We start from the raw sequence: 21,111 nt of genomic DNA on the forward strand, positions 1-21,111 counted from the left end.
GAGGGCTCCGTAACAACCTAGAGGGGTGGGATAGGAAGGGAGGTGAGAAGGAGTTTCAAGAGGGAGGGGACATATGTATACTATGGCTGATTCACGTTTGATGTATGGCAGAAACCAACACAATATTATAAAGCAATTATTATCCTTCAATTAAAAATAAATAATTTTTTAAAAGAAAGAGAACAAAGATTAAAAAATAAAAAGAATCTGCTTGCCAAAACATGGAACATGGGTTTGATCTCTGGTCTAGGAAGATCCCACACACAGCGGAGCAACTAAGCCTGTGCGCAACTACTGAGCCTGCTCGCATAGAGCCCTTTCTCCACAAGAGACACTACTCCAGCGAGAAGCCCCTGCTCACCACAACTAGAGAAAGCCTGCACACAGCAGCAAAGGCCCAGAGCAGCCAAAAAAAAAAAAAAAAAGTGAAGGTGATTATAAAAATAGCTAGTGGGACTTGCCTGGTGATCCTGTGGTTAGGACTTCACTTTCCAATGCAGGAGGGTGTGGGTTAGATCCCTGGCTGGGGAACGAACTAAGATCCCACATGCCTTGTGGCCAAAAAACCAAAACATAAAGCAGAAGAAATATTGTAACAAATTCAATAAAGACTTGAAAAATCATTCACATTAAAAAAAAAAAGCTGCTAACAGTTAACAAGCGCTTCCTGTATGCCAGGATCTGCTCTGTGTTCTAAACATGTGGTAATTTATTGCATTTTCACAACAACTGTACAGGTACATATTATTGTTATTATTCTGTTATTATTTTTCATGTTGCGCATGAGGGAAGTGAGGCCCAGAGAAGTCAGATGACTTACTCAAGGTCACTCAGGAAGTGGCAGAGCTGAGGTTCAAACCCCAGGGGTCTGGCTTCAGAGGCTGGGCTCTTACACTGTTTGTGTAATCTAAAGACATGCAGTTACACATAAACAGTAACTCTCGGGGTTAAGAACAAACAGAATTGTGAATAAGGACTGTTAATTGTTATTTAGTCACTAAGTCATGTCCCGCCAGGCTCCTCTGTCCATGAGATTTCCCAGGCAAGAATCGCAGCATGCCTTGCCATTTCCTTCTGCAGGGGATCTTCCCGACCCAGCCATCAGGCATATTCTTTCCCACGGAGCAGGGGAACTGTGCAGGAATAGAACAGAAATGTCAAATGATGTGGAAGACCATCAGGGTTAGTCAGGAAAGGAGGAGTCTTTGCTGGAAGAATGTCCGGTAAGAACTTGTAACATATCTAGTAGATCACAGGAGTAGGGTGAGATAGGAAGGGACGGTGAATGATGTGCCCAAAACATCCCAGTGAAGAGAGGGAAGGCAAAGAACTTGATGAAGGCAAATTCAAGACCCAGCATGACGCATGATGGACCTACTTCAGTTAAGAACTAGGACCCCGGAGTCGGCTGAACCTGGGTTCGAATCCCAGTCTCCCCACACTTCTTAGCGGTGTGACCCTGCCTGGGTAATTTATTTAAACTCTCTGAGCCTCAGTTTCCTTAGCAACAGGCATATGGTGAGGTCAAATGAGTTAATGCATGAGAAGGACTTACTATGACACCTTGCATACAGTAAATGTTTAGGAAAAGCTTGCTACCGTCGCCATTAAAAAAGGGGGGGATGGGAGGAAATAATTTGATAAAATCAGAAGCAACAAGAAGCCCATTCACCACAACTAGAGGAAACCTGTGCACAACGGTGAAGACTCAGTGCAGCTAAAAATAAATACATAACCATTAAAAAGCAACAAAATAGTTGAATATACATGTGTATGTATCCACAGACTCACACACACATACATTGTACAGCTAACATTTATTGAGTGTTTACTGTGTGCTTGACACTGTGCAGAATGTGTTCCATGTATTACTTCATTTACCCCTCACAATAATTCTATGAGGGAGTGGGTTGAAGAGTGTTCCCCCCAAATTCATGTTCACTTGGAACCTCAGAATGTGGCCTTACTTGGGACTTTACTGGGGGTCCAGTGGTTAAGACTTTGCGTTTCCACTGCAGTGGGCACAGGTTTGATCCCTGGCGGGGAGGGGAGAATAAGATCCCACATGCCATGTGGTGCAGCCGAAAGATTAAAAAAAAAAGTGACCTTATTTGAAAATAAGGGCTTTACAGATGCAAAGAAAGGTAGCATACTGGATCCGAATGGGCCCTAACTCCCAGGAGAGTGACTTAATAAGAGACAGAAAAGGACATAGAGACACAGAGAAGGCATATATGGAAGAAGGATAGAGGCAGAGTTGTGGGGTCACAAGATAGTAGCAGGGTCACCAAAAAGAGCTACGAGAAGTGAAGAAGGGTTTTTCCCTGCAGCCTTTGGAGGGAGTGTGGATGGATGATGCCCTGATTTCAGACTTCTGGTCTCCAAAGTGGTGAGGAGGCCTTTTTGCTCTTTTTTGTGTCACTGAGGTTGTGGTCATTTTTCATAGCAGCCTCAGGAAATGAATACAGGTAGCAGTCGTGTCTGACTCTGTGATCCTATGGACTGTAGCCTGCCAGGCTCCGTTCCATGGGATTTCCCAGGCAAGAATATCGAAATGGGGAACCCCTCCCTTCTCCAGGGGATCTTCCTGACCCAGGGGGAGATCTCTTGCATTGCAGGTGGATTCTTTACCATCTGAGCCACCAGGGAACTCTTCCTCTTTCCTTTTTTTCAGAGGAACAAATGGAGATTTCAAGAGATGTTACTCAAAGTCACAGAGCACATTAGTGGAGCCAAAATTTAAGATCAGGTACATTTGACTGCAGAGTTCATGATCTCTTTTTTTTCCTCTTTCTTATTTTTTTAAATGATGAAAGTATGATAACACATTTACAAGAGACTTGGAAAATGCAGGACAAAGTTACATATAGTTTCACTATATATATTACAATTATATTTTAAGTAGATAAATTAAGATTTTTAGTTGGAATTTCAGTATCAAACTCTCAAAAATTAGAGGATGAATATGCAGAAAAGTAGAAGGTTATAGTAGACCTGAAAAACACAAAGTTCACATGATCTTTGTCATCACACGTTACTGTTGCTGAATAAGGGTCAGTATGTCTCCTGCCTTGTCACCTACATGCCCCTTTCCCCCACGAGGAGAGGGACAGAGGATGTGCATTACAACTCTTCTCACTCCTAACTTGTAACTGGATTTCAAGTCTGGGTCTCCACGTCAATTTCTAGACCATGCACTCTCAAGAGGAAGAGCGATGCTAATTGCTCTTTGGGACGCCATGTTATTGTTTAGTGTTTGCTGCATAAAAGGGACTGAGTCCTCATCGACTGAAAGAATGGCATAAGCTGATCCTAATGACTTTCAAATTCATTCTGCCACAGTTCTTCAGCTTCTAAATTCTGTCTGACTCTTTGCAACCCCATGAACTGCAGCACTTCACTTCTTCACTATCTCCCAGTGTTTGCTCAAATTCATGTCCTTTGAGTTGGTGATGGCATCCAACCATCTCATCTTCTGTTGCCCCCTTCTCCTCCTGCCCATAATCTTTCCCAGCATCAGGGTATTTTCCAATGAGTTGGCTTTCCCATCAGGTGGCCAATGTATTGGAGCTTCAACTTCAGCATCAGTCCTTCCAATGAGTATCGAGGGTTGATTTCCTTTAGATTGACTAGTTTGATCTTGCTGTCTATGGGACTCTCAAGAGTCTTATCCAGCACCACAGTTTAAAAGCATTAATTCTTTGGCACTCAGCCTTCTTTATGGTCCAGCTCTCACATCTGTACAAGACTACTGGAAAAACCATAACTTTGACTATACGAACCTTTGTGGGTAAAGTGATGTCTCTGCTTTTTAATATGTTGGCTGGATTTGTCATAGCTTTTCTTCCAAGGAGTAAACGTTTTTTCATTTAGTAGCTACAGTCACTGTCTGCAGTGATTTTGGAGGCCAAGAAAATAAAATCTGCTACTGTTTCCACTTTTCCCCCATCTATTTGCCTTGAAGTGATGGGACCGGATGTTATGATCTTAGTTTTTTGAATGTGGAGTTTTAAGCCTGTTTTTTCACTCTCCTCTTTCACCCTGATCAAGAGGCTCTTTAGTTCCTCTTCACTTTTTGTCTTTAGAGTGCATCATCTGCGTATCTGAGGTTATTGATATTTCTCCCAACAATCTTGATTCGAACTTGTGATTCATCCAGCCCAGCATTTTGCATGATATACTCTGTACAGAAGTTAAATAAACAGGGTGACAATGTACAGCCTTGACATACTCCTTTCCCAATTTTAAACAAGTCCATTCTTCCATGTCTGGTTCTAACTGTTGCTTCTTGACCTGCAAACAGGTTTCTCAGCAGACAGGCAAGGTGGTCTGGTATTTCTATCTGTTTAAGAATTTTCCAGCGACTTTCCTGAGGAGCCGCCGCCGCCGCCGCTGCCGCTCTGGATCCCGCCGCCGGGGGCCTCGCATCCCGGGCGGCCCTTCGGCTTCCCCGAGCTGCCCCGAAAGCGTAAAATCGACGCGGGGGCTATGACTGAGCCTTCGGTTTCGCCCAGCAAGCGCCGCGACGACGGGGATACCGGTGCTCAGGGCGGCGCGGAGCGTGAGGGCCGCGGCCTGGAGACCGGCGAGTCGCAGCTGCTGCAGCCGCCCGTGCGGCCCCGCGGGCCGGGGGAGGAGCCCCGGGGTGTCCGGCCCCCGAGAGGCGGTGGCGACGATGGGGCGGGGCGCGCAGAGTCCCAGCGGGGAGACTGGGGGGCCGCACCGCGCCAGCTCAGTGAAGAATTTTGGCAGTATAACACCTTCCAGTACCGGAGGAACCCTTTACCGCCTATTGATCTGGCAGACATTGAGGATGTAAGCGAAGACAACCTGATAGAAACAGCACTGCAGGGCAAGAATGAAGTGGCTGAGATTGACATGGAGTCTTGACAGAAGGAGCTAAAGAAGTGGGTTTTTCTCAACTCGAGGAGAAATCTCTAAGTGAATTTATGTTAAGGAACAAAGTTATTTTCCATACTTGATGTGGTATCATTCCCAAACCTGAAAAATGAGGAAAAGTTGTTTCAAAGATGAATGCCTGCAGTCACTACTGTACCTCCCAATGGGGATTTGTCAAGGATATAGTGCAGTTATAGGGGAAGTACAATATGTGTGCATTCTTAAGAAAAATGTATGTGTAGGTTCTAAATTTGAAGATATCAGTCTTACAAAATGGAATTCTGACTGTTACAGAAATAGATGGGAAACATTCAAATATTCCTGTTGTTGCACCAAAAAGTTAATTTGTGTACATGAAATGAATATTGTTTTATAATAACTTATTAATAAAATACTTTCTAATACACACACACACACAAAAAAAAGAATTTTCCAGTTTGTTGTGATCCACACAGTCAAAGACTTTAGTGTAGTCAATGAAGCAGAAGTAGATGTTTTTCTGAGTCAAATCCAAAGTTGAAACAGATCACCTATTTACCTCTACCCTACCTCTCATCTTCTCAGGAACAATGAGGTCACAAAATTTGAGGATGCTGGAGCTTGAAACTCTATGACAGTAGTAAAATGCAGTTGCTACAAGTTTGGATTTTAAGAAAGGTCCAGGTTTAAATCTCAGAACTTGTCTGAGAACTGCTTGTCCGCTGTATACGTTTGAAGAAGGTGTTTAATTTCTCTCAGTCTCAATTTCCTTACCTGTACAACGGAAAACCTCCTTCAGCATGCCTGTGAGAATAAATAAGATGTTCATAAAGCATTACACTGCCTCAAACCTTCTAAGTGGACAGTGTGGTGATTTTTATATTTATGGTCATCTAATCAAAGGTTTTGAAACTTGCAGATATCAGAATCATCTGCAAGGGGGTGGATCTCTGACAGGGAGAATCTGAACGGACTTTGCACATATGTATTTTCTCAGTTACCCTCACAGGAGGATCTCTGGACCTCTTGAGGGGAAAATGTTGGGAACCATTCATGCTCTCCAACCCCTACATCCAGAGAGGCTAACTAAATAATTTGACTATAATCACACAGTGATCTAAAGGCAGAACTCAATTAGAATCCAGGATTTTGGACACAGTCTCCAGTGTTTCTTTCTACTGCAGGAAGCATGCACTGCTCTACACCCTTGGAGCACAAGTACTGATTCTTTTCCTTTTGCCAGGATTGGCCTGAGTCCTCACATGCTATGTTGTTGAGGGGTCTAGTATTATCTTCTTGCATCTTACCCTCAGAAGACTGTCCAAGAACTCTGAGTTTAAGCAATCCAAAAGGGAAGTATGCCAATCTTCTACTCTCATGTCCTGTTTATTTTTAAAATTAAAAAAATTTTTTATTATAATTGAGGTCCAATGTTGTGTTAGTTTCAAGCATACAACAACATGATTTCAGATATTCTTTTTCAGAATCTTTTCCATTTTAGGTTATTAAAAGATATTGCATATAGTGTCTTGTGCTATACAGTAGGTTGTTGTTGTTATCTATTTTGCATTTAGCAGTGTTGTATCTGTTAATCCCCAAACCCTAATTTTACCCCTCCTTATACCCTTTCCTTTTGGTAATCCTATGTTTTCTGTGTCTGTGAGTTTGTTTTGGAAATAAATTCATTTGTATCAATTTTTTGAGATTCCTCATATAAGTTATACTACATATTTGATTTTGGCTTACTTCATATGATAATCTCTAGGTGGCCACAAATGCCATTCTTTCTATGGCTAATATTTCATTGTATGAATAGACCACATCTGCTTTATCCCTCCCTCCCTCCATGATCTTCAGGTCCTAACTTTCTACTTTGTGCCCTCTGCGGCTGCCATTCGTCTGTCTACCACATGGTGCTGTTGGCAGTGGTCCTCAGAGATGGCATGTCCTACGGCTGAGTCACACTTGTCTCGGCTGGGATGATTTCTAGCAAGAGGGGTTGCAAGCACACCTGTGTGCTCCATGGCTCCATGCTCATGTATCCAAGCAATTCTTAAGGCCAGCCTTCCAAGTCTGCTCCCCATCCCCTCTATTCCCACACTGCCACAGCATCTACCACCTCAGAGCAGGGTAGGCGTTTGCCAGCCTTGGGCCCCAAACCATTGCTTCCCCTCCAAATCCCTGCTTCCATCATGGAGTTTGGAGGTTGTGACTAGCTGTGTTCCTTTTGGGGTTTGAAACACAACGGATTCATCCTTCTTCCTTTGAAATCTAATTGTCTTAACTGGTTTGTAGGAAGTGAAAATTTGTAGCCTTAAGATAGATGATTTTTCCCCTTAGAGATTAAAAATATATATATATTTTGGCTGCGCTTGGTCTTTGTTGCTGCGCATGGGCTTTCTCCAGGCGTGGTGAGTGGAGGCCACTCTCTGGCTGCGGTGCACAGACTCTCCCCGTGGTGACCTCTGTCGTTGTGGAGCACAGGCTCAGGGTGCCCGGGCTCAGTCGTCCCACAGCATCGTGGGAGCTTCCCTAAGATCGAACTGGTGTCCACTGCATTGCAACGTGGATTCTTCACCACCGGACCTGCAGAGAATGCCTCCCACACCCCCACCTCCTGCTGCCTGAGATTTAAAATCTCTCATCTAACTCACTCTGAGAGTCAGTTCCTAGACCTAAATCTCTATAGAGAAATGGAAGATCAGATAATCTTGTGGAAGAACTCTAGCATGAATATTCTGAGCCTTTATCTTTGTTTCCTCCAAAAAGGTCATGGCCATTTGCTCAAGCAAAGTATAGAAAACGTATAGGGACTCAGGTACTGACCCTGAGTGGTTATCACTCTTGAGAACCTTGGGAGGGTGCTATTGCAGTCGGCTGCTTATAAGGGCTAGGTGGGAGAGACTCTTTGGAATCCACTTCATATTTAGGTGAACTGGCTCGAAATTTATCCTGCAGTTCTTCTCACAGTTTCTAAGAGTATAGTTGGAAAAACATCCTCAACAAGGGGCAAAATCACTTCACTGACTGTGACCTATGGAGTTGGAGCTGCTATGGGAAGGAGGGCTAAGTGGAAGCCACTGGAACTCTTTAAGTCAAATAGTGAACCAAAAGCAGCACTGTGTCTGGGGAAATTGTGTCAACTGGTTCTACCAGGAGAGGCTGTGAATTTATGAGCATACACCCAGTGTGTGCCTCCACAGCTAATCTACTCTGGAACTACAGTGAAGCATCCCCTAGGACAATGGCAGTGACAGACGTCAGAGGACTGTTGCAGGGGAATAGCTGTGGGCTCACGCAAGACCTCTGCTAGCTGAGGGGCAGAACAGTGGACTGGGAAAGAGACAGATTCTTCTTCGCTGTGAGAATCAGCTTTTATTACCTCTTGAATAAGTTCTCTTTTCCCTCAATAGAAGACAGTCTTCGAATTATGGCAAAAGCCAATGGGAGTCATTTATTTAGACATTTATTTCACATACAAGTTTTCAAGAAGACATCTAAGTGAACAGTCACACAAAACAATGAGTGGACATACATTTATACTAGGAATGCATTCAGAGGTAAGGGCTTAGCATTGCATTTGGGGTGTCCCCGGCTCCCTCAGAGTTGAGGTTCGTCTGTCATGGGGCACCAGAGGTCCCAAAATCGTCTTTCTTCACTGCAGCTACCTGCCACTGTCTATTGCCTGCTGTTGAACATGAGTGATTTGTCCCTTCTCCTCACTGAGCACGCTCCTGGACTGCTGGTTGCTCACAGCAACCTCTTGCTGAAGTATGGGATGGATTCACGGGATGGATTCAGTATGGCCTGAATGCTGCCTGCAGTGGCAAGCCAGGGCGACAGCCTGGTCTTATAACTTCTCTCTTCCAATGCCCCAGAGCCTCACAGGACCTTGGAGCTGGAGTGGTCTTGGCAATCATGCTCAGTTTCTCTTCAGATAAGGAACTCAGGCCGAGAGAGAGACTCGTTTGTCCAACAACACTCAGGAAGTGGGAGTGACAAGAATGAAACCTGTCTTACAGCTTCTGGTCTAATGCTCATTCACACGGCAGGCTGCCCTGAGCTGTTTGAAGTGTACTGTGAAGTTTTCCTCTTAAAAAAAAAACAAAACAACCAAAAAATGCTTCCTTCCAGAAGAATAAAGTAGGTTGTATGTGTAATAAAAATGCTAGTAAGAATTAGGGTATTTGTGGGAGTAACACAGTAAGCATAGGCAGGGATACAGCCAGGCTCCAAAGGGTCTTGGTTAAGAAGTCAGAGAATAAAATGACTACTTATGTACACTTTTAAAAAATAGGATACGGGGTAATTTTTAAAGATATAAGACAGGATTAAGCAAATACAGGTTTAAGTGGTTGGCTGAGGTGACTTAAAAGTTCTGTTTTTGTAAGTTTCTTTGTTCCAGCAGCCAGAACAAAGAAAGAATAGTAGTAAGTTGCTAAAAAAAAAAAAAAAAGTCACAGTGTTTGTATGGTAACTTTTTTTTTTTGCTTTAGGATCAGAGCTTTCCCTGATACTGAAACTTAGGGAAAAAAACTTCTCCTACGGATTGTCATGAAGGCAATGTTATGTGATATGAGACACAGTAATCAGAGTGTGACTTCACTTTTGACTTTCATGTTCCACCTGAAAAAAGATAAAATACAAACAGCCTTGGTCTAAGATGGTGGGTAGGACTGTCTCCTTCTTCAGAAGCAAAGTTCATTAAGTTAATTTAATACAAGTCCAAATGTCCACTTACAACTGGGAACAGGCAAGGGGGCCCAATTCCACCTTGGCATGATCCCAGACATGACAGACAGAATCAGATTGTTCCACTTGGAGAAGGAATGGTTCCTGAGCCTTTCTGGCCATTGGGGAAATTTAAGAGACAGAGGTAGAGAATATGATTTTAGGCATTGAGAAAAACTCTTCTGCAAGAGAAGGTGGCTCTTTCATTAATGAACAAATAATGCTCCATAACTGACATTAATGTCATTGGCATTATCTTTTGCTACAATAGTTCGTTCATCATATTGCAAGTTTCTTGAGCACAGACACCAAGCCTCAAGTTTCTTGAGCACAGACACCAAGACTTTTTTTTTTTTCATTTTCATATCCCTCACTGTGCCTAGAACATAGCCTTACACATAATCGTGCTTAATTAATATTTATAGTAAATCATCTACTTTCCTGAATCATGCTTTGATATAATGATCAACCCTGGGTACCTATTACTAAGTGGTGATTTCTATTAATGTGCATCTTCTCTAGAGCAGGAATTCCAGAACATCTACACAATACCAGCACACACCCACTAGCACCACACACACCTCTCTGTGCTGGGCACACTAGTGATATGAAACTGCACTTAACTATTAGGAATTCATAGTTTGGACAACACAGTGGAAATCAACCTAGTGAGATGTGAACAATCGTAATGCTCCTAATGAATGTCAGAAAGAAACATTTATCAGCGTTTACCTGAGTCACCTGCCTTCCAACAGGCCACAGCCTATTCTGACACCATAGGTTGGGTTTCCTTCTACACTGCCTATATCCTCCTTGGTATCTTCTTGGATAAGTTTCAAAAAATTCAAACATACTCAGATGTCTTCTAATAAAAGAGCATCTGACAAAGGAAAGGAGAAAAGTGAAAAAATGATCTACACACAGCCCTGACTCTGGTTATCTTTCCACTAAACTTGTGACTTCTCCTTCCCCAAAGCAAAGTCCCCTGAGGTTACTGTCACCTTAAGGGTATAAATGCCACTGGTCGCATCCTGAAGTAACAGCTTTGGATGACCAAATCCCAGGTGTTTATCTGCAACATCCGCAAGTGAACTATCTCCCCATCTGTACCCTTTCTTCAGTAGTTATTGGGTCAGTGCTGGAGGTTGTCAAAGAGATTTTTCAGACCAACAGGTAAGTATGGAAAACAGAAAGTGTTCTGGGCTGAAGTGTCAGAAAGTATTTCCACCTTCACTCAGTGAGCTGTAGAGTTGTATAAATTACTCAGGGCTCTACAGAGAGGTTTATGACCATATGAAGAAGGGCTAGCCTCAAAAAAAGAACAACGGTATACTTAACAAACTGCCCTGGAGAGCTGGTCTGGACCAAGGTGACTACCTGATCTAAAGCAGGGCTAAGGAGTCCAACTGGTCTTTGAAATATTGAATGTTTCAGGTCTCTAACTCACCTCTTCCCTGGTTCCTCAGAGTTTTAGAAAACTATCCAAAATTATATAACATTATATATAAGTGTGGGGTTGGGAGGCAGAAAATTTGCCACGTATCAGTCATATTCTAGATAAAAACTAGAGCAGTTACACATTCAGAACTGGAATGTGTCTGAATTCCACTTTAAAGAGACACACCAGGAGCATGCATGCTACTCAGTCTGAGGAAGGCATGGTAGTTCCGAAGAGTCAGACAAGGGCACCCAGAACAATGAAGAGGTAAGTGTAGGACTTAAAAGAACAGTAAAGGGAACTGGATCACTCCTAGGCTGGAGGAGCAACAGCCAAGGGATGTCAGTCTTCAGGTACAGAGAAGGTTAGTCTACAAAGGACAACGGGTGATAAGCTGTGTCCTGTCTCTACGGAGAGCACGGCATTGTTTCAGTGACAATACAGAGACACTACCCGAGCTCTTTAGATCAACTTCTTGACACAAAAAAGGTACACTGCAACAGACTCCTAAAGGGAACTAAAAAATCTTCAATCTCCTTTTGTGAATACCTTCAAAACCAAGACAGATCCGATGTGGTTCTTATCAGGCTCCTGAAATTTCTATCCACACAGGAAGCTGTGATCGAGTTGCATCCGAGATCACACATGGCAGATAATGAAAGCGACCTTGAACATTTTCATCTCCTTGGCAACAACTCTCCCCTGTGCTGAAGGATTCTGGATGTTGTTGGGTTTAGGGATCCCATGGCAGTGGCTTCGACATACTGAAGAGAATTTCACTGTGTACTCAGACCCTGTATCTTCTTCACTTTATTAAAGGGAAAAGGTTGAGACACACAGGAGAGGAACAGGCTAATCAAGTAAGAGGCAGAGGTGAGAACAGGATCCAAGCCTTTAGCTTATTTATATCCTCAAGCTTATCTTGGGAATGACACTGTATAGCTAAGAAAAGATTGCTTCCGAGAGTGAGATCAGGGTAAAATGGCTAAGGGGATATTTAGGAAGAGAGGAGCTCATCATCATAAAGTCTGCCTGAAGTCATCAGTCTTGCCCTTGAGGGGGTTCTCCAGGGAGCAGAATGCTGGCGGGGGTGGCAGCAGCTTTTCTCTCACGTGAACCTCCCGATGTTTGGTGAGCACAGAACTCTTGCTGAAACGTCTGCCACACTGGATGCACCCGTAGGGCTTTTCCCCGGTGTGTACTCGCCGGTGCTCGCGAAATCTTGTGCAGTTATTGAAACTTTTCTCACAGTCCACACACTTGTAGGGATTCTCACCAGTGTGGACTCTCCGGTGGGCGCTGAAGTGTGAACTGTTGGTGAAACTCCTCCCGCACTCTCCACACTGGTAGGGCTTCTCGCCAGTGTGGGTTCTCTGGTGTATAACGAGACTCGAGCTCTGGCTGAAGCATTTCCCACACTCTCCACATCTGTAGGGTTTCTCTCCTGTGTGAATTCTCTGGTGGGCACCAAAGTTGGAGGAGTCGTTAAAGCTTTTCCCGCAGTTGAGACACTTGAAAGGTTTTTCTCCCGTGTGGATTCTTTGGTGTCGGACTAGACTCCTGCTTCTGCCGAAGCACTTCCCACAGACACTACACTTAGAAGGGTTTTCCTTCTGGTGGGTCATGCGGCACATGAGACGTGCACTCCTTCCAAAGCTTTCTCCGTATCTGAGGAGCCGGAAGGGCCTCTTCCCCACGAGAGGCCTCTGATGCACTACGGCTTTCCCTAAATCTCGAGGCTGAGGCATCAGTTTTCCCTGTCGGATTCCGTGAAGGTTTTCCCACTGTCTTCCTGAGATGCAATCCCTTTTATGATATTTACCTGGGTCAACATTCTGGGAAATGACCCTTTTAGACTTTTCTATGAATGCCCTATGCTGCTCCATGTCCTTACAGATCACCTGTGTTGCATCCTCCTTGATACTACTTTCAATTTCAAAATCTGAAAAAAAGATGACAATAAACAATTCAGACCAGTTCTGGGCTAATATAAATAATACGGCTGACAGGCCCTGTGCCTTCAGGCCTCTGTGCGCTGCACTGGCCTCAGGCACGGGGACTCTACTCTGATTCACTGGGCCTTACCTTCTCTCAGTCCCATGGATAGCCATCAGTGAGTCCACCGACTTACGTAAGAAGCCCTAATCATGTCCTCTTTGGAAGTGTTCTGATTGGGTCCACCTGGGCCTTGGAGGAAGTTACAGCCTAGCAGTTGGCTTACACAGAGCCTGGGAATTTGGTGACAGGTCTGGAGCTCATCTTAAAAAACAAGGTTCACCAGAGATGGTACAGAAAGACTTTGTTTCCAAAGTTATCAACTCAGCAGTTCCAGTTCCAGAGTCAAAAATTCCATCTTGCCTACTACAAATTCTCATACCTTTTTCAAATGTTTGTTTTGAATAAGTATAGAGTATAGGAAGGAAAATGATGACAGGTAAGGTTAAAAAGATAAGCTCAGATTAAGGACGGCTGTGGGAGCTTAACACAAGTCTAATGAGGAAAACTGGTTTGGGGACTTTTACAATAGTTTAGGCAAGAGACAGAGAAGTGCTAAACTAGTGGTTACGGCAACTAAAGAGGGGGCAGATGCAAATTCCCCAACAGTTGAGAAAATACGTCATCTGCCTGGATGTAAATGAGAGAAGGCATCAGAAAACATCCCTACCATCCAGGCCGGATGTGCTACGGGGGGACACCAGGAGAAGCCACGGTGTGGGAAGGAAGGCGCTGATGTTCCTTTTGAAACTTTTAAGGCTGGGCTGCTGGTGAGATGCCCGTGAAGGCATCCAGTGGTTGGTGGGACACCCACAGGTGGAGCTCAGAATCAGAATAAAGTCTTTCTGTCTCTGCCTTTTTCTTATGCATATCACACATAACAGACATTTCTGCTCTGAGCTTACCAACATGTCTCCTTGACCTGAGTTTTTCTCACATATAATTCCAAGTTCTTCTTCCCAACAGTATTTCTAGGAGATATAAAACATTATCTGCCCTCTACACACAAAAACCAAGGCTGAGATCCCAAGGACCAAATCAGGAAAATGTAAGCTCCTCCCCTGAACAGAAGTACCATGAGGACAGGGACTCTCTTTCATTCACTGCCACTTTACCCTTTTCCTCAAATGGCACAGGACACACAAACCTTAATATTTGTTCATGAACAGACATGCACCGTGATGTGCCAGCTCTCTTAATTTGTCAGCAATCCCACTGACTCCTCCTCTACCCCAGAGCCCCAATGATCCTTACCACTCGGGCTTTGCAGTAAACCTGGAGGTCCCTGGAATTCTGGTTCTTGCAAGATTTCCTCCTCACTCATTCTCTCACTGCCAGAGTCTTCAACAAGTGCCTCCTGGGAGTCCTCCTCAGGTTCCCAGACTGTATGTTCCTGGGGTTCAATTTCCATGTCGTCTCTTTCTTGAACTGAGGGTGATGGGGCTTCTTCTGGGGAGCTGGTGGGAGTAGCAGATGCCCGAGAGTTAATCAGGGCATCCATCTCCTTGTAGAATGCGCAGGACTCTAGCACGTGACCATTTTTCACTTTGCGGTAACTCTTCTGAAGGCTTTTGAACTTGGTCCGGCACTGTTCCGGAGTTCTAAGGAAGCCACACTCTCGCAGTTGCTCAGCCACGGCCCCATATAACTTGCTCTTCCGATGACAGGCTTGCAGTGCTTCATAAAACCGAGTCTCATGGAGGATGTCAAGGAAAGTCTTGGTTTCCTCGTAGCCCCAGTGAACACCTGCCATTCAAGGATAAATTTCAAAGATACAAGTGTCTGGAGCCATTCAAGGGTAAAGTTCAAAGATATAAGTTGTCGATAGCCTTCATACATTACAAAATATAAGAAGTACAGGAAAACAAATCCCATTTCCTGGAACTATGATATGTCTGGGAATAAGCTTTGTAAGGAAGGAGAGGGTCTGTATAAAAAAATCTATAATATTATATTGAAAGACATAAAAGAATTAGAAAGAATGGAGAGACACTATATTTCTGGGTAGGAAGACTCAAACTACAGATATGAATTCTCAAATCTATTCAGTCAAAAACCCAGAAGGATTTTAAAATTGATATACTGATCTCAAAGTTTATCTGGTAGAATAAAAATGCAGCCCCTAAATCTGCCATTGCTATGGTTAATAAGGATTCAGCTGTCTGCCTTTAAAAAATTTTTAGGAATAATGGACTAAGACACCCAACAGCATGAGAGTTGCTATCACTTCTTTAGCCCATCTTCTTTGAAGAGCAGAACTATATCCAGAGTAGTTTTTGATGTTACTGAGTTCCTCTACTTCAAGAGATGAAATGATCCATAAGACAAGCAGATGTCCTGCTTTTATAGCAGAATTAAAGTTTTAAGAGTGTGTTTGAATATAGTTAACATGCTTTTGGGGTGTTCTGTAATCTGTACTCGTCCTTTCTATCCTCTGCCTTACTGGTTTCCTTCAGTCTCACTGGATTCCCAAATTTGAAACTGTCTGACCCTCATGTTTATGGATCTCCAGAATGGTGAATACCTGTATATATGTAATACATTTTCCCATCTTTTTCCTGAGATTTGTTTCTTTTGAATAGGTGCAATCACGATTATACAGTCTCAGCTCTCCTAGTCTGGTTTATTTTTCCATTTTATCTAAGAAACTATCATCTTTTTCATAAGGTGGCACTAATAACTGTGACACCAGGCAATGTTCTATTGCATTGTAGCATCTGCAGAATGCCTTCATCCATATTATTTAACACTAACAACTATGCTCATAACCTAAACCATATTTTAAAGACAGAAAATTGAGTTCTAAGTAGTTACATGATAAGTCAACTGTCACACAATGACTGTCAACTGGTGGTTTAGTTCTGCATTTCCCAGTCCCCAAATTTTAACATCTTCCTTTGGCATAGTATCTTTTCCTACCCTTTTAATTTTAATGTTTCTGTTTTCTTATATTAAAGATGTATCTATTGTAAATACAGCTTTTAAAAAATATGAAAGATGTATCTCTTGTAAATATAGTTTTTAAAAAATATATCTGAAGAGGAGCCAAGATGGCGGAGGAATAGGACGGGGAGACCACTTTCTCCCCTACAAATTCATCGAAAGAACAATTCAACGCAGAGCAAACTTCACAAAACAACTTCTGATCGCTAGCTGAGGACATCAGGCGCCCAAAAAAGCAGCCCATTGTCTTCAAAAGGAGGTAGGACAAAATATAAAAGATAAAAAGAGAGACAAAAGAGCTAGGGACGGAGACCGTCCCGGGAAGGGAGTCTTAATAGAGGAAGTTTTCAAACACCAGGAAACCCTCGCACTGGCGGGTCTGGGGGAAGTTTTCGAATCTCGGAGGCCAACCTAACTGGGAGGAAAAATAAATAAAACCCACAGATTGCGTGCCTAAAAGCAACTCCCAGCAGAAAAGTACCCCAGGCGCCCACATCTGCCACCAGCAAGTGGGGGCGAACGGAGAGGAGCGGGCGGCATTGCTTAGGGTAAGGACCAGGCCTGAGTGTCCTGAGGGCAATCGGAGGGAGCTTTTGTGAGATACCAACTTAAACTGTGGGACAGCAAAAGAGAGAGAGAAAATTAACCGGCCCAAACACACTGCCGGCGGTTCGCAGAACAAAGGGTCTGAGCAAGTCCAGAGGAGCTAGCCGGCTGCTGACCGGCCCAGCCCCGCCGCAGGCAGGAGGCAGGGGGGGAGGGGAAAGGGGCAAACTCGGCCCCAGAGGCAGCATCCCCTACCACACTGCAAACGGGCCTCCAGTTTCTAACCAAAGACTTCCTGAGATTCTGGATGGTCGACATCTGCCGGGAGGGTCGCGGCTAAACACAGGGCGCACGCACCCGACCAGCGCGAGTGGAAACTGAGGCTGGGGCCACGGAGGGGAGAGGGCTCACCGCACCCGGGGAGAGTGCACCCGTCAAGCTCCTGGCTGCCTGAGCTGCTCGGCCGGGGAAGGCACAAAACGCAGGCGCAGCCAAGTCCGCGCTTTTGTGGAGTACCCGAAAACTGGAACCGCACGCAACGCAGGGCACGCTCCATATAGAGCAGCCGGGAGCCTGAGCAGCGTAGACTGGGAAAACACCACACCCCTCTCCCCGCAGCGCAAGGGATCTAGCGAACCTGAACAAGAGACCACCTCCGCCGGCCTGTGTCAGGGAGGAAATCAGACACTGAAGAGACCAGCAAACAGAAGCCAAATAAACAAAGGGAACCACTTCAGAAGGGACCGGTGCAACAGATTAAAATCCCTGTAGGTAACACCAACTACACCGGAAGGGGCCTATAGATATCGAGAAGTGTAAGCTGGAATGAGGAGCTATCTCAAACTGAACTGAACCCACACTGACGGCAACAGCTCCAGAGAAATTCCTAGATATATTTTTACCTTTTTTTTCCTAATTAAAAAAAAATTTTTTTTTGCTTTTCTATTTTTTCTTTTCTTTTAAAATTCCCTATTACTCCCCCATTACTACTTAACTTTCATTTTCATATATTTTTAAGATTTTTTTTAATTAGGAAAAAAATTTTTTTCTTGTTTTTCTTTTCTTTTTCTCTTATTTTCTTATAAAGTCCTCTATTACTCCTCTACTACTCCTTAATTTTCATTTTCATTTCACTATAACCTTGCAAAAAAAAAAAAGAGAAGTCCTATTTTTAAACCAAACTTCATATATGTTTCTAAAATTTTTTGTGTACTTGTTTTTGTTTTTAATATTGTATTTTTAAGAGTCTAATCTCTACTCTAGATTTTTAATCTTTGTTTTTCAGTATGTGATATAAATTTTGGACATTTAAGAATCCAATATTCAGTTCCCATTTTTACTCAGGAGTGTGTTGATTACTCTCTCCCACTTTTGACTCTCTGTTTTCTACCTCAGAACACCTCTATTTCCTCCTTTCCCCTTCTTTTCCCAATCCAATTCTGTGAATCTTTATGGGTGTCTGGGCTACGGAGAACACTTTGGGAACAGACAACTGCGTAGATCTGTCTCTCTCCTCTTGAGTCCCCCTTTTTTCTCCTCTTGCTCATCTCTATCTCCCTCCTCCCTCTCCTCTTCATGTAACTCTGTGAACCTCTCTGGGTGTCCCTCACGGTGGAGAATCTTTCGCCATTAACCTAGAAGTTTTATTATCAGTGCTGTATAGTTGGAGAAGCCTTGAGACTACTGGAAGAATAACACTGAAATCCAGAGGCAGGAGACTTAAGCCCAAAACCTGAGAACACCACAAAACTCCTGACTACACAGAACATTAAGTAATAAGAGACCATCCAAAAGCCTCCATATCTACAATGAAACCAACCACCACCCAAGACCCAGTAAGTTCCAGAGCAAGACATACCACGCAAATTCTCCAGCAACGCAGGAACATAGCCCTGAGCGTCAACTTACAGGCTGCCCAAAGTCACACATAACACATAGACCCATCTCAAAACTCATTACTGGGCACTCCATTGCACTCCAGAGAGAAGAAATCCAGTTCCATGCACCAGAACACCGACGCAAGCTTCCCTAACCAGGAAACCTTGACAAGCCAATCATCTAACCCCACCCACTGGGTGAAACCTCCACAATAAAAAGGAACTACAGACCTCCAGAATACAGAAAGCCCACTCCAGACACAGCAATCTAAACAAGATGAAAAGGCAGAGAAATACCCAACAGGTAAAGGAGCATGAAAAATACCACCAAGTCAAACAACAGAGGAGGAGATAGGGAATCTACCTGAAAAAGAATTTAGAATAATGATAATAAAAATGATCCAAAATCTTGAAAACAAAATGGGAGTTACAGATAAATAGCCTGGAGACAAAGATTGAGAAGATGCAAGAAATGTTTAATAAAGACCTAGAAGAAATAAAAAAGAGTCAATTAAAAATGAATAATGCAATGAATGAGATCAAAAACACTTTGGAGGGAACCAAGAGTAGAATAACGGAGGCAGAAGATAGGATAAGTGAGGTAGAAGATAAAATGGTGGAAATAAATGAAGCAGAGAGGAAAAAAGAAAAAAGAATCAAAAGAAATGAGGACAACCTCAGGGACCTCTGGGACAATATGAAACACCCCAACATTCGAATCATAGGAGTCCCAGAAGAAGAAGACAAAAAGAAAGGCCATGAGAAAATACTTGAGGAGATGACAGCTGAAAACTTCCCTAAAATGGGGAAGGTAATAGCCACCCAAGTCCAAGAAACCCAGAGAGTCCCAAACAGGATAAACCCAAGGCAAAACACCCCAAGACACATATTAATCAAATTAACAAAGATCAAACACAAAGAACAAATATTAAAAGCAGCAAGGGAGAAACAACAAATAACAAACAAAGGGATTCCCATAAGGATAACAGCTGATCTATCAATAGAAACCCTCCAGGCCAGAAGGGAATGGCAGGACATACTGAAAGTAATGAAAGAGAATAACCTACAACCTAGATTACTGTACCCAGCAAGGATCTCATTCAGATATGAAGGAGAATTCAAAAGCTTTACAGACAAGCAAAAGCTGAGAGAATTCAGCACCACCAAACCAGATCTTCAACAAATGCTAAAGGATCTTCTCTAGACAGGAAATGCAGAAAGGTTGTATAAACGTGAACCCAAAACAACAAAGTAAATGGCAACAGGACCACACCTATCAATAATTACCTTAAATGTAAATGGGTTGAATGCCCCAACCAAAAGACAAAGACTGGCTGAATGGATACAAAAACAAGACCCCTATATATGCTGTCTACAAGAGACCCATCTCAAAACAAGAGACACATACAGACTAAAAGTGAAGGGCTGGAAAAAAATATTTCACGCAAACAGAGAACAAAAGAAAGCAGAAGTCGCAATACTCATATCAGATAAAATAGACTTTCAAATAAAGGCTGTGAAAAGAGACAAAGAAGGACACTACATAATGATCAAAGGATCAATCCAAGAAGAAGATATAAGAATTATAAATATATATGCACCCAACATAGGAGCACCGCAATATGTAAGGCAAATGCTAATGAGTATGAAAGTGGAAATTAATAGTAACACAATAATAGTGGGAGACTTTAATATCCCACTCACAACTATGGATAGGTCAACTAAACAGAAAATTAACAAGGAAACACAAACTTTAAATGACACAATGGACCAGCTAGACCTAATTGATATCTATAGGACATTTCACCCCAAAACAATCAACTTCACCTTTTTCTCAAGTGCACTTGGAACCTTCTCCAGAATAGATCACATCCTGGACCATAAATCTAGTCTTGGTAAATTCAAAAAAACTGAAATCATTCCAGTCATCTTTTCTGACCACAGTGCAGTAAGATTAGATCTCAATTACAGGAAAAAAAATATTAAAAATTTCAACATATGGAGGCTAAATAACACACTTCTGAATAACCAACAAATCATAGAAGAAATCAAAAAAGAAATCAAAATATGCATAGAAACAAATGAAAATGAAAACACAACAACCCAAAACCTATGGGACACTGTAAAAGCAGTGCTAAGGGGAAGGTTCATAGCATTACAGGCTTACATCAAGAAACAAGAAAAAAGTCAAATAAATAACCTAACTCTACACCTAAAGCAATTACAGAAGGAAGAAATGAAGAACCCTAGGATTAGTAGAAGGAAAGAAATCTTAAAAATTAGGGCAGAAATAAATGCAAAAGAAACTAAAGGGACCATAGCAAAAATCAACAAAGCTAAAAGCTGGTTTTTTGAAAAAATAAACAAAATTGACAGACCATTAGCAAGACTCATTATGAAACAAAGGGAGAAGAACCAAATTAACAAAATCAGAAATGAAAATGGGGAGATCACAACAGACAACACTGAAATGCAAAGGATCATAAGAGATTACTACCAGCAGCTCTATGCCAATAAAATGGACAACTTGGAAGAAATGGACAAATTCTTAGAAAAGTATGACTTTCCAAAACTGAACCAGGAAGAAATAGAAGATCTTAACAGACCCATCACAAGCAAGGAAATCGAAACTGTAATCAGAAATCTTCCAGCAAACAAAAGCCCAGGACCAGATGGCTTCATAGCTGAATTCTACCAAAAATT

The 21,111-nt window shown here is 42.8% G+C and overlaps 2 protein-coding genes across 2 annotated transcripts in view; one reads left to right on the plus strand and one right to left on the minus strand.

Moving 5' to 3' along the window:
• Window positions 1-1,216: 1,216 nt before the first annotated feature.
• On the plus strand, window positions 1,217-5,305 carry LOC122433548 (uncharacterized protein C9orf40-like). Its single transcript, XM_043456583.1, has 2 exons — window positions 1,217-1,223; window positions 4,352-5,305. Exons 1-2 carry the CDS (start codon window positions 1,217-1,219, stop codon window positions 4,888-4,890), a joined length of 546 nt encoding a protein of 181 aa, XP_043312518.1. The 3' UTR covers window positions 4,891-5,305.
• Window positions 5,306-8,306: 3,001 nt separating this feature from the next.
• The window catches only part of ZKSCAN2 (zinc finger with KRAB and SCAN domains 2), a 24,418-nt gene continuing 11,613 nt past the window's right edge, over window positions 8,307-21,111 (minus strand). The window contains exons 6-7 of the mRNA XM_043456178.1: window positions 14,297-14,788; window positions 8,307-12,989 (exon numbers count right to left, since the gene is read on the minus strand). Of these exons, the coding sequence (XP_043312113.1) occupies window positions 12,067-12,989; window positions 14,297-14,788 (1,415 nt within the window). The 3' untranslated portion in view covers window positions 8,307-12,066. The remainder of the gene's footprint in view (window positions 12,990-14,296; window positions 14,789-21,111) is intronic.

This window comes from Cervus canadensis, chromosome 32, assembly GCF_019320065.1.
Source record: "Cervus canadensis isolate Bull #8, Minnesota chromosome 32, ASM1932006v1, whole genome shotgun sequence".
Lineage (NCBI taxonomy): Eukaryota > Metazoa > Chordata > Mammalia > Artiodactyla > Cervidae > Cervus > Cervus canadensis.